We start from the raw sequence: 14,631 nt of genomic DNA, 5'->3' as shown, positions 1-14,631 counted from the left end.
TCTGTTATATATATGTACATATAAACGTATGTACCTTAAATTTAATGCGTGCTATTTTCGTGAAATGTTTTTATGTGCTTAAAATTAATTTAAAATTATTTGTTCGAATTCAAATAATATTTATATACTCTTAAATGTATCTAGGTATATTTGGAATGCAATAGCTGAAGCAATTCAGCACATAATAGGAGCAATCGGAGTGTAGCGAAAAAGGAAACGGACTATATACCTTTATTTACGAGCTCTTTCGCATACAGATACTCTACACTTTAAAGCACTAAATGTATGTATGTATATATATATTATATTTTATGCAATTTTATTCACTCGACAGAATTTAAAAATATAGCACAAGCAGTCGTGTACGAACGTATTTCAACTAATATACCCACGACTATTTCGAATTGCTCTACCGATGTACATACATACATACGATAAATATTTGTTTGTCGATATTTATGTACATGCCTAATTCAGAATGCAAGAATGGAAATAGCATGTTCTCGCAGACAATTCAATTATTTCAGATAAATTAAATCATTGCTTCCGTATGAATAAGCAATGTACGGGGAAAACATTTTCATGCGAGCGCATGGAAATTAAAAAGAAAACCTTTTGTTTCAGATGGAAAGCCGGGTCGTATCTTGCGCTTGGCATACGAACGGATAAATTTTTCAGTAGCGGCGAGCACATTTCAGCTCCATTTCAAAGTTAACAATGTAAATCTACATATAAATGAATTTCGCTGTTAATTTATCGTATAACGGTTCATGATTAATGAAAGTGTGCTTTTTTTCGCGGTTTATCTTGATGACGTTGAAATTTAATGTACCTACTTTTTCGTCAGGCGCATTAAATATTATATTATATAAAATTAAGTGAAAACGCACTTTGGACTAATGACAAAATTAATTGTAAACTTTTAGTTCAATGTATTTCAAATATTAGACTTTTTGGTTTCATTTCTAAGCGTATCTTTGTATGTATGTATGTATATACATATGTATGTATCTACATTGCGATAAGTTATGAGTTGTGAGGAGTAATGGACATTTAGAACCGTCAAAATTTAAAAAACATCTTCTGCAAATAATTGACCCACTAAACTGGAATATGACAATAATTTTTGTTGGCTTTCTCACGTTTAAATGCAATTTTTACAGATTAACGGTTTTTGCAGTCTTTGATTCTAAATCTAATATTGCTGTAGCAAAAATGAGTATTAGAATCAATAGTCAGATTTTTTTTATTGCTTGTGATTTTTTATCGCTCTAAAATTCGTATAATTAGTTATATACTTAATTTTAAAAGTCAAAAATATATTTTATACACGTTTATAAGGGTTGTTTTTAATCACAATATTTTATTTTATTTTATCTGATTGTACTAATTCAAGCGATAAATGGTTTTAAATTACAATAGGAAATATTTTAGGCCAGGTGCCTGTGAGTAAACGAGTGAGATGGAGTGATGCGCTCTCCATTCTTCATCTCACACTTGCATCATCCTATACAACAGCATTTTTTAGATGTGTTTAAAATAATTTACCACTCGAATCATAAAAAAATAATTTTTCTTCCACTACATACTCATTTTTAGCACAGCAATTTATCTATAAAAATTCTATAGAAATTCCCCGCTTTTTTAAAACGCTCATATCTCTGAAACGGGAGCAAATCAACAAAAATCAATGCAATGAGTCAAATTTAGTAATGAATTTTTTTATGTTACTCAGTGTTATGTATGGTGGTCGGTGTAGCAGTTCTCTCCATCGAATATACATACGTATATACAGTGATGAATGGGAATGAGTAGTCGTGGCAGCGAGAATAAAATTTGACGATACAGAGACCCGATAATGTAGAGAGGCCACTCTCATCCTGAGAATAGCCTCAAGGTGAGGTATGTATGTACATACATACGTTCCCTTCCACGAATATATGCGACGCGCTGCAACCCCTTGGTAGCATTTGCTGTATTGTACTTTTATCCTCTACATTTTCTCTTCTTCTCGTATTTTATTCATAGTTCTTCAGTACAGAGACTAGTACATATGGACAGAAATAATTGTCTTATCACCTCTATACTGGAGTGGTACAATCTTCTTTTTAGCGTATATCATCTTACATATTCTAGTTATTTAATGCCTTTCGATGTTAAGGTCATCGGATAAATTCTCCGTCAGCAGGTGTGATATTCATTTTGGGATCATTTAAGTTCGATATTTAAACTACTTCTTACAACTACTTATGGCTACTACTACTACTACTACTACTACTACAACTACTACTTATGGCCTTTCCAACAGATTACAAAACATGTTTCCGAGATAAATTTTATTTTTCGGCGAAATATGCCTCAACCCGACGGAGATTGGTATATGTATGTATGTAAGTAGTAGCCCTAAATAGAATCTGTAATTATTCAAATCATTTTCGCTAAATAAGTAATTACCATCTTTTGAATAGCCGAACTTGAAATTTGATAGTAGATTTTATATAAAAGATCGTCTTGAATTGACGGTCTTTGTAAAGGGTGTTTTATTACAATTTAATTCGTGAAAGTCGTTGTTGAACAATTTTGAAATATTCCGGTGCTCGGTTAATTTTGATTTCTATTGATGTTTTCTGTGATATTAAATTACATCATTGGTCCAACAGAGAATTCATGGGGGGGGGGGAGGGATGTCTGTTAAAACGGAATACTTTCATCAGCAAGCCACTCTGCTCAGAATTCTTTTGATCCCTAGCCGAGATATTGGGCAGTGTCGAAATATTTTCTCCATGATGAACGATTAAGGTCAATGAGCCATGGCCGTGCAGTGTTTATCATCGCAGGACAACCGTATCCCGTGGCAGTGTTGAACTGCTAAGGGTGAAATCGAGCGGAAACCCACCCCCTATGAACCACCCGTCGGCTTAAATATCGCGGTGGTTTGGCCAAAGTGAACTCTTCGTGTTGCCGGCAACCGAAAACATAAAGACTCCCCCATCTCGTCTCTCTTTATCCGATTGTCGTCTCCGAGACGCAACATCTTTTTGCTCTCGGCAAGAAACCGCGGCGCCAACATCACTCATCTGGAATAATTTAAGAGGATTCAGATGGCACGCGAAATTAATCCCGGGAAAATGGCGTGGAATTTGTCACCTCGTATAAATCACGCGTGGTCGTTCACTTCGGTTGCAATCGCTCTGTTAATTAATAATAATGTGTTTCAGGGGTGTCCTGAATTCTCGATTCAAACTTCATTTGTTGTAATTTTCCTTTGATAATCTTTTGTCCGTTCGCTAAGCATTCCGCCTGCTTTTTCAATTACTCCCTGATGAGGACTAACAATAAGAATCTTAAAAATAAAACGAACGTTTCTAAACGATCTGAAATATTCTCGTGAATATTCAACGAAACCGACAATGCATTGTTTTTTCAAAAATAAAAAAAGTTCCCGGTGATGACTAGTGCTGACAAGCATTACTCGGAAGTATAAAAGTAAAAAAAAAAGACGTCCAACTTATAATAAAATGTATTGAAAATTTTACGATTTTATATTGAAAATTGTAGATTTGAAGAGGACAAACGTAAAACAGACCTATTAAGAAATTATTAAATAGTATATGATCAATTATTTCCAGCTGTCACACAGATTCATCAGCATCCTTTATCCGAAAGGGCGTTCATTTACAACTAATTCACTATTATTTAATGACTTCAACACCAATACCATAAACGGTCATTTTCAAGCTGATACTATCTACCTATATACAGAAATAAAGCTTTTGATAGAATTGATTACAATATTCTCCTTGAGGAACTTTTCTGGATAGGTGTACATGGTTCAGGTTAGAGGTCGGTCTCAGGTTATACTGCTATACGGATTCACACCTAGCTGGATGAACATCCCTTCCGCAAGGCTTCCTTTTGGGACCCTTACTATTCAATATCTTAATATTTGACATTTAAAATTGTTTTAAAAATGTTAGGTTCTTGTTATTTGCAGACGATGTTTATTTTATTTATGTATACAGGTGTACACCTATTTTTATTAACACGACATCTATATTCAACATTATACACAAGTACTATTCAACGCCAATTACATACATCGAGACATTTATGGACAAATTTTGGCAAACTCTAAAAGCAAACTGTCGACTTTGGAGTCACATATCCAAGGCCAGCAACAAAGTTTGATATGAAAGTATTTAAAAACTAGTTAGCTAAATATAATAATGATTTTTTTAGGCTCGAAGTACATTGTTTATTAAGAGTGATAGAGATTAGAGATCTCGAAGTCACCCTTAACTCAAAATTATCGTTTATCAGACACATACATCGACAATGTAGTGACTCGGGCGTCAAAGACTCGATGTTTCTTAATTCGCATCTCCAAATACTTCAATTGAATTAAATCTTATAAAATAATATATTGTGGAGTATCATTGAGTTTTCGTCACAATTCTGGTACCCAGGGTACTCCGGTTCAAGAAATAGATTGGAGCGAATTTAAAAAAGATTTTAAGATCATGCATCTTATGAAGATGCTTGTAGTTGTCAGCATCTCCTTCTACTTGCTAAAAAAAGGAAGATAGCTGACGTCTTACCAGTTTTAAATACTCTAAATGGTTCGATTGACTGTCTTAAACTATTAAGCAAAATGTCATTGCGAATAATACCAAATAGAATGACCAGATATAATAAACTCCTTTACATTCCCAATGTCTGCTCTAATTACACTGTTCGACACAAAAAAATGGTTCAGAGACGAGATATGACTTTTCTTATGTATCAATGCCCGGTAAACACGAATCTGGTAATGAAAAATGTTGATTGGCTCGAGATTCGGAGATATATGTATGTGTTTTTTAAAATCTCGCGATTTTTTTATATCTTGGTGATGTTCGGTCAATGTCTCAAAATATGTCAATTTTCTGTTCAAAATGAATATTGGAATCTATAGTCGGATATTTTATCTTTCATTTGTAGTACTTTTTAGCTTTCAAATCTCTCTAAGTAATCGTCCAGTTCAAATCAAAAGTCAAAAGTACGTATTTTCACTTGGGATTTTTCCCTACTGTTAATATTTTTTTATATTGAGTTTTTTCTATTGAAAAAAAAGTCGAACAGTGCTATGGAAGGAGTTCATTTATCTGTCGTGCAAGTTCCACCATAAATATGTATTAATTCTGTTGATTGCGATTTTGATATTTTTAATGTGAGGGCAAATTCAGCTAAAAAGTTTATTGCGGATTTGATTTTTAATGTATCTTGAGAAAAGCCCAAAAATATTGATGCTAAAATTTTTTTAAGCGTTTATGTTTTATATCCTGTCTCTTAAATTTATTTAGAACATATTCTTTTTCGACTGAATCAGCGTTATTTTTTTCAACTGAGCAATTTGAGTTGGATCGTGCCCGTAGCGTCTTCCACAAACGTACTCTAGTCCTTCCCGTTTTGTGCTAGAATACTTAAATTGGATATCCGGCCGGTTGTTGTATCCTTGATGACAAAATCCAGACTTTGAAACTTTGAGCTTACGGCAAAGTGTCTACTGTAAACTGTACATGCATAATATGCAGGGCATCCACTCGAGACGTGTCCTTACAGTTCCCAAGTGAAACGCTAAATCATTTTGGTCTGACTAACTGCTTGTTTTCTCTCGGCCTGTATTATATTGATTATTCGATATCATAAGCAAGCTTTCAACATTCACTGTTGTATCAACACCTTTTCCATTTTCACCTACATATATAATATTAAGCAGCTTTCGATTATCGTTTTCTGGAAATTCTCTTCAGTTTATCTGCTAAAAGTCTAATCGGCTTACTTACGGTTTAAGTTTGCTATTCTTCTATTCTCCGAGCATTTTCCGAGTACATATTTTGACAATTGGTGTATATATATACATATGTATGTGCTCTGCACATACATATGTACATTTTAATCCTTTAGTTATCTAATATACATATTATTCCAAGCATATGTACATTATTTTTAGTTTACGTAGCTTTCTGGCATACATTTTTCAAAACCATTATATTAATTACAATAGTTATTACAGTTTAAAATAAAGATTGTAAGCTCTTATATACATATGTACGTTCAGGAGAAGTAATAAACGTGTCCGGTAATAAAGAAGAAGGAATAAAGAGATTTATGAAATTAGGATGGAGTGCAATTGGACGAATGAATGTTTTTAAATAAAATAAATGCCACTGATGATTCTGCCGGTGATGGAAAATGGATGTGAACTTTGGAAATAAAGCGCCAAGATGCCTCACAGCATCCAATGCATTCAAATAAGTATGGAACGCTGTATGCTTGGCATAACGAAGAAAGACACGAAACGGAATACGTGGGTAAGAAGTGTGACAAGGGTATTGGATAGAGTGAATGGTAATGGGTGAGCCACGTGGCTAGAATAATACACAAAAGCTGGAAAAAATAAGTGCTAGAATGAGAAAAAGAAAAAAATCAAAAGGGTAAAAGGAAGACCGTAGGGTAGATGGGTAGACGAGATTAGGAAAATGTGTGAGGGGAGATGAATGAGAGATGCAAAAAAAAAGACGAGTGGGAGCGTGTTGGAGAGGCTTTCATCCAGCAGTGGATGATGAATGGCTGTAGATTATGATGATGATGATGATATGTACGTTCATACGATACACCGAATTCACAAAATTGGCTATTTCATCAAAAGTTCGAGCCTGTTGCTTTATTCATGAAACTGGAAAAGTAAATGCAATTAATATATGAACTTGTTGAGTATTGAAATATTTCACAAATTTAGCAAATTATCTACATAAGTATTCAATGATTTTTATCGTGGGATTTCAAGATGAGTAAGGTGATAACATTTTGAGGAGTTTTTATATGTAAAATAATAATTTTGTTAACATATGTATGTTAACTTGTATAAATCTCATATATTTGTCAACTTGTATAAATCGCAAGCAATAAAATGTATATTATTTATTTTTTATTTTATTGTTATAATTGATACACAAGCAATGAATAAAGAATAACAATAACAAATTAATGACCAATATGACCTGACAGGTTGCCCCAATACGTCATACCAGTCTTACAATAAAATAAGAACAGACTCGTGTTGAATCTCATGAATATTTTATTTTATTTCATTCTATTTTCTATTTTATTACTATAATAAAAATTAATAATAACAATAACAAATTAGTGACCAATGTGACTTGACAGGTTGCCTAAATCAGTCTCACAAAAAAAACCAAGAACAAATAAACAAGTACAGTAACAAATTAGAAATCATTCATCTCATTCAAATAGACTCGAGTTGAATCTCATGTAACTGACCAGTTCATCAACATGACAATCAAACAGGTTCAAATGCTCATCTATCACATTAAGGATTATATACGTAAATGTTTTATTTTTATTAAGGTCGTCACTGGACATGCCATATATTCACTATTTCCGGAACGTATTGCGACCATTAGTATTACGAGACTTACATATGTACATACATATTTCGAGAAACCCGGTCACTTCTGCTATTTTTACAGAAAAGAAAGCATTGAATGTTTGATGAACTCACGCACACACCCTTACGATTCTCATTCAATTCGCAGACGCGAAAGTCATTAGGGCGGGCGTCCATCCCTCTTCCCGAGAATTAGAATCCCTTAATGTCAAGCACACGTTACGTCCATCGAGTCCAACTCCGTCTTTCTGACATATTTCTTTTTAATTGCCGACCTCCTCCCCCTCTCGTACCCTCTATACAGATTTAATTTCGCACCGTAAGCAGAAAGCGAGTTCTCGGTTGGCTCTATTTTTTTTCACTTTTCCAAAAGTAATGGCCCCTTTAAAAACTTAATCCACTTAGTTGTAGGACGGCAGCCTTAATGCCGGCGAGTCCACGTACAGTCCCGTAAAACCTTTTAGCGAAACCGTCCACGATAATTGTAATTGCGTCGCAAAATCGCTGCCCTCTCTCTCTCGCACTTCTCTCCCCTTTTGATTTTTTTATTGCACACTTACATATATGAATAAACCGAAGAATTTTCTCGCTTTGCAGTGACCAAATTCATCAGGACTGGCATTGCGGACAAGAATGAGAGTCCACCGTACTTCGACAAGGCCCTCTACGAGGCAGAAGTCGACGAGAATGAAGACATCCAGCATACGGTGCTCACAGTCACCGCCAACAGTCATAATGACAGTGAGTATAAAAATGACAATGATATATTTTTTTATGTGTGTGTGTGTGTACATATAATAGATGTAGATCGGCTGTTAATCCTGGAAAATTAAAAATACAATAATAAATGTTGGACGGGATTAAAAGCTCGATCCAACAAATTTACACAAACGTGCACTGGGGCCGCTTCAGTTCATTTTAATTCGTGACAATGTTTCGTTTTTTTACGAGTGACAATCGCAATCCGATAATCCAATCAATTTTTATTTTGTGTTTCAAATTGGTCGTTGTAATTTCGGCGTTGGTGGAATTCGTTTATTTATTTTTTTGAGAATCAAAAACGGAAATAATTAATTCATTTCCAATATGATTCTATCAGTTGGTTTTATTGTGCGGAATCCAGGTTGATTTGCATTAAATCAAGGGTTCCCAACGGAAGCGACGTTTGGTCGATCTCAATTATGATTGTGAATTTTGAAATAATAATGAGTTCTATATTTAGAAATAAAATATAAACAAGATTAACTCCGTTATGTGTAAAGCATTTTGAAGAAAAAAAAAGGGTTGAAACACATTTGCTGAGTCACAATGAAGTAAGGTGGTTGAGCAAAGCATGTGTCTTTGTTAGGTTTTGAGTCTTTGTATGAAATGAAAACATTTTTAATTGAGAGGAAGGGTATTAATACGACATATCTTTGTAAAAGGAATGGCTTTTAAAACAAACATTGGATCAATTTAATAAGAGGTTTACTGACTTTTATGAAATTTGCAGGTTTTTCAAATATGAATGAAAATAATGTCGTTAATTTTAGCAAAAACCATTGCAATGATTTTTCCAGTGGATGTGGAAATTTAGAATTACAGTCGATTGAATTTCAAAAGTTTTACGTTGACACAGTTAAAATCTTCTTATATACATATAATCTTATATATGTATGTATATAAATAAATGAAACCGAGTCCAGAAAAATACTCATATTTCAAGGACGTTTTCTTGACACATGTATTTATAAGAAGAATTATGAAAATTATTTTAATATTTTGCCTTTAAAAAACGAATATTTTTTACTTTTAAGAACTAAAAAAAAACTACAACAATTCCAAGATTCTTATTACAAGTCGATTGCCCTGAAAATTTAGATTATTTTACCTTTACTTTTACCTTTAATATAATAAGAATTTGGTATGGATTTCAAGATTAAACGTATGAAAACCTTGTTTTATTTCAGATCGTCTTTCAAAAATACATATGTGATATATATATTTTTTTGAATTTGATTTTGTATTGTATTCTTTCTTTTATTCACTTATATACAGATATGTTAATTCCTAACGCATGTACGCCTTTCAACTGCATCATATATGTACATATGTATGTGTCAGCGGCCAATAAGCGTTGTGCACCCAACATGATACAAATATGAGTCAGCGGCCGTCATAGTGTTAGTGGGCTTTAATTTAAATACAAATATACACATGTATGCTTACAAAAACTATAGAATTAGTCAAAATTTATATTTAATAACAGAAACTCGCTGTACAGTTTAATGAATTTATGCATTTTTTCAACTCGCATGTGTCTTAAAATTGAAGTACATATACCAGCAAATTACCGTTAGTTTTGCGAAAATTCGCGTGCACGAATGTTTAACCCCTCATGAGCGATTGTTGCTTGAACATATACGAGCACAAATATTTATGTACTAACTCGGAAATGTGTTTAAATGTACATAGCTTGCATTTTATAAAACGACATACTTAAGATAGTGTAATAATATTATGTATATATTAATAAAAATGCATACATTTATGAATATATTATACAGTTTTGGTACATTCGAAATAGTCTATGTTAAATAGCTGACGTACCTTATTTCGACTCTGCATTCTTCGTTAGCGTGTAACAAATTTGATTATTTATTTAACACCACGTCTATGTATCTATGTATATGTATGCGATGTCAAATTGTCGAGCACGATTAATGGAGACGACTTTACAAAGTCGTCTCTATAAATTAACTTTGAAAAGGCAAGATTAAACACGATAATTATAAGGGGGTAGCGACGTCCTAATCAAGTCAGACAATCTTCATTCATGCGTGCCTTTTTTAATCCTTATTTATTTGCGTTTTTTTAATCGTAAACAAAAACAGGTCACCGATTTTTATACTATATGTATGTATATGTGTATATATAAATACGATCCGTTTCGAAAAACTCAAAACGAGTCAAACACAATGCAAGAGGAAAAAAAAAACACTTATACACCTACATACATACCTAAGACTCGCCCTTTTGTCCCGATGCCTATTGTCGACTTCAAAGCGACGTTTGTAAAATAGGTCCTTCTTATAACATAATATATTTTCGAGTGGCTTTTGAAACCAACGTCATATTTTATCAAAGCTTATTTAAATGAGTGAAATATGTGCGTTATAATTACATATGCTTAAACGCAAAAGCTTCCACGCACACGCCCCAGTGCTGGCTGGTTAAATACGAGAGGGAGGAGGGTTAAAACTCCCGTAATTATGCCATCGCATTTAGACATCATGAACCTGTCGACAAACTAAGCCCCTCATTTCGATTCGGCGAAACTTGCTTTTCGGTTGATCGATAATGTACTTTAAATGCTGTCGACTCGATATCGGTTTCAAAATAACGACTGACTGGTGTTTGATGTTCATTTATTAATGCATAATGCTTTTTATTATTACGAAATTATATTCACAATACATCTTATGTATATTTTAATAGCTACTGATCTACTGATCACTTTCTATTTTACAATTTAATTTAATTTGGTTAGTAATCATAGTATTATATGTATTATTCTAATGTTAATGTACAGCATAATAGGATATAGATCTCAAAAACCTATTTACAATTTTTATTAATGCTCATAATACATCTAATACATAATAATAAATAAAGACCCTCTAAAGTCGATGACCTAAAGCAGATTGTATTTAAGTAATCTATGTGTTATACCTGAAGGGTATAGACATTTTGTTGTAATCACCGAGACTCTTCACAAGTGTGTTAGTATGGTTATTAGTGATTCTGTCATAGAATCTACTGGTTAGTTTATTGCTAATGTCTGTAACAAACGGAATATTATTTATGGCATGCTGTTTTTTCAAGTTAGTATATATGGGTGTATTATAAATTATTTTTAGTTGTGAAATCTGTGATTCGATAAAATATTAAAATACGAACAATTTTGCGTTAATATTCAATTTTTACAAAACCGCGTTCATATTACCATTGGGATGAGATGATATTTTTTTGCCAAAAGTATATTATAATATTATAAATTTTGTAGTTAAGGTATTATATAATTTTGATTTGTTTATTTTTATTTCGTTTCAAATTTCAAAGCTGTAATTAATGTCCTGTTTTTTTTTTTTGACAATTTGATACTCGAATTAACGCCCAAAGTAGGTATATAATTTTTAAAGTAATTATGCGTAATTTTCCATTATTCTTTTATTAAAAGAAAAATTAAATGAAAATCTTTCCGTAACGATTTTGAGAAGCGTTCACGCCCACTTGTTATGAAATTTTTCAACCGGGATTTGCCAGCGATTATTGCATTAATTATACGTTTTGTGCGGAAGTCGTCTTGAATATGCATAAACGTGTTTTGAAACAAAAGAAAAAAGTAGTGAAACAACGTGGCGAATTTGAAATGTTAATGTCATAATTTATGTCCAAATTTTATATGCACATATGCGTGAGAGATTTAAAGGCGAATTAGCATAAGAATATTTACATATATGTTGTATACATATAAAGAAGCATAAAAATTATATTTAAAAACCAACCGGTTGACTGTAAAAGTCCTCTTTTCACAATTAGTAATCACTCCGTCAGGGAAATTAATGTATTTCGCCATTAGACTTTGGATAAACACGCTATCCGAAATTAAATTAAAAAGAAAGCGACTGAATAAATTTTCTAAACAAAAGGGAGGATTCTTTGCGATGTTTTTTTTTTTTTTTGCACAGGCCGTTATCATAATTAGCGTCGTCCTTTATTGCATATATAAATTTGGGTACACTATATACATACATATATGTATGTATGTATATATTTTAATGTGATGTAAGCAATCCGGTTCTTTTTGCGCCCCTTCCGAATACCGTTCGTTATTCGACACCGTCGTCGACCCTGGCTGGCGAAGGGCAAAACGAATTTAATTCCGCCCTCTCACGTCTAATCAAATTTGCTGGATGATATCGCGTTTTGGCATCCCTACCTGCAAGATGGTCGTCTCGACAGCGCCCACTTAGCGTCGGTATTGCGAATCGCGAAATCGCGGCGTGCCAACCCTAATTTGCTTCTCGCGCCAACCCATTAACACTTTACGCCGGGAAACGAGATGTCCTCTGTCACTGTCACGTGTCGAAATCAAGTTATACACTCCTAAGGCAACATTCAGATTGAGCTTAGGCTTAGCGTTATAAATGTATGTGCATATGTAATAGTTTACCGGTGTTTAACTTTGCACCTACCCTAGTGCGGTGTTTGTCTACGATTGTTTTCGACGAATTCCTCTCAGGTCGTGTCGGAAGTTGAACTACAATATATATGTACACACATATGTAAGTAGGAAACTACATATATATGTATATCTTGGATTCGGGTCTACCTCACGGGACCGAAAGTGAAAAGCCCGAAAAAGCAAATATCGGAAGGCAAAGATCGAAAATTGAAAGATCTTAAGTCGGAAGATAAAAAAAAGGGTACATGGTAAACAGTACTATGTATATATAATATATATGAGTGGGATGCGGTGAAATTAGCCTTGTTTAATGTGCGCGCCCAGGATAAGGGAGGAAAAGCCTGTTCCTCTTGTTCCTGTTGTATCCTGCTCACGCAAATTAAGTGAGGATGTACGACGGGGGGAGAGAGACTTTTACCGCACGCCACTGATATATATACTAACCGTTTTTCATATGTATGCATGGTAAACGAACATTTTCGACTTTTTAACATTCGGTGCGGTGACGGTCACCCCTTGGATTCATGTAAATTAATTTTTCTTGAATAGTAGGATTTTATACAGAGTAGAACTTGTATACAGAGGTTAGTATATGTATATAAGTTGAGTTTATGGAACTTACCGCATAACAAAGTATTGCATCACCAAAAAATTATTTTAAATTGTGATACAAATAAAATTTTATATTTGCTGGTAGATTTAACATGAAATACTTATAAGACGATATCGCTACAAAAAAACTAGATATGAAATTTAAATTAAAGAAACCAAAAGGTTTCTGAGAAAAACATTAAAAACTTGATTCTGTAGATATATAGTACTTCCGGTTAAGATAAAAATATTAAAAAAATTTGCAGTATAAAATTTATAATTTCTATTACATGTTTAAAAATTCAGTCTGATTGGGTTAGCGGTTTGGGAGATAATTGTGTTCAAAAACTTTAAAAAAATAGAACAAGAGGAGGTACCATTTCCGGTCAACTTCAACCTCTTTTTTAGTTTTGTATATAATATTAATATATATAAATTATTATTTTGAATAAAAATACCAATAATTTTATTTTACTACCGCCATCTATGTATAAAACTAAAGACTACATAGACGTCGCCCAGATTTCAAATTTACAAACTTCAAACGCGTCTTAAACGATATGTTATCTCTATCGTAATGGCGGAGGATCCATTTACTTATATTGATGACTAAAATGAGCAATATGGCAAAGTATGAAAACGATCGGATAAGAGCAAATATTTTCCTGAATTGTAATGGTAAGTGAAACGTAAAGGAGGTTTGTAAAAAATACATGGTATCCATTAGATTCCATTCAGTAACCGATACTAAGTTTCAGACACAGACACAAAAAACACACAATTTTTCTATATAGTGAAAACGTGATCATTGATCGAGTCTTAATCAGTCAAAATCTACCTTATCTACCGCTAAAACACAAAGTGAAATTGGTGCCGTATATTTTATATGTGCATAGATGAATTACAATAAAAAATATCCATTTAATTAAGCCAATTACCCCTTTTCTAGTGTATCAATGTGAACACTTTATAATAATTTATGTGTAATTTAAGTGTCAACGCAACCACCGAGCCATACTGCTGACATGTATATTATAATGTTTCATACAATATTATGTACGTACATATTATATTACTTTCATATATGAATAGAACGTTTCTTAATGAGTGTTTGATAATGTTATCCAACTTAACAATTGATGGGATCTCTCTTTTATGAAATCTTTTATCTCAAACAATGGTAGATATTTTCGAGTGCTTCATTACAAATATTAAATGACAGGGTTTTGAAATATGTTAAGACTGAGATTGAAATCCAATACTCAACTTTGGAGAGATAATTCTATTTTCAGAATTCTAATAACCATAACGTATTCAGAAATTTTACAATAATGATATAAATTAAAATAAAATTTCAAGTAAT

General features: G+C 32.9%; 1 protein-coding gene across 1 annotated transcript in view; it reads left to right on the top strand.

Moving 5' to 3' along the window:
• Positions 1 to 6,393: 6,393 nt before the first annotated feature.
• CadN2 (Cadherin-N2) overlaps positions 6,394 to 14,631 on the top strand; it is a 168,152-nt gene continuing 159,914 nt past the window's right edge. Inside the window, exons 1-2 of the mRNA XM_077429427.1 lie at positions 6,394 to 6,397; positions 8,048 to 8,191. Coding sequence (XP_077285553.1) covers positions 6,394 to 6,397; positions 8,048 to 8,191 — 148 coding nt within the window. The remainder of the gene's footprint in view (positions 6,398 to 8,047; positions 8,192 to 14,631) is intronic.

Source organism: Arctopsyche grandis, chromosome 4, assembly GCF_051622035.1.
Source record: "Arctopsyche grandis isolate Sample6627 chromosome 4, ASM5162203v2, whole genome shotgun sequence".
In the NCBI taxonomy this organism is placed as follows: domain Eukaryota; kingdom Metazoa; phylum Arthropoda; class Insecta; order Trichoptera; family Hydropsychidae; genus Arctopsyche; species Arctopsyche grandis.
The sequence above is the reverse complement of the archived record's forward strand: the minus strand, read 5'-3'. Positions and strand labels throughout refer to the sequence as shown.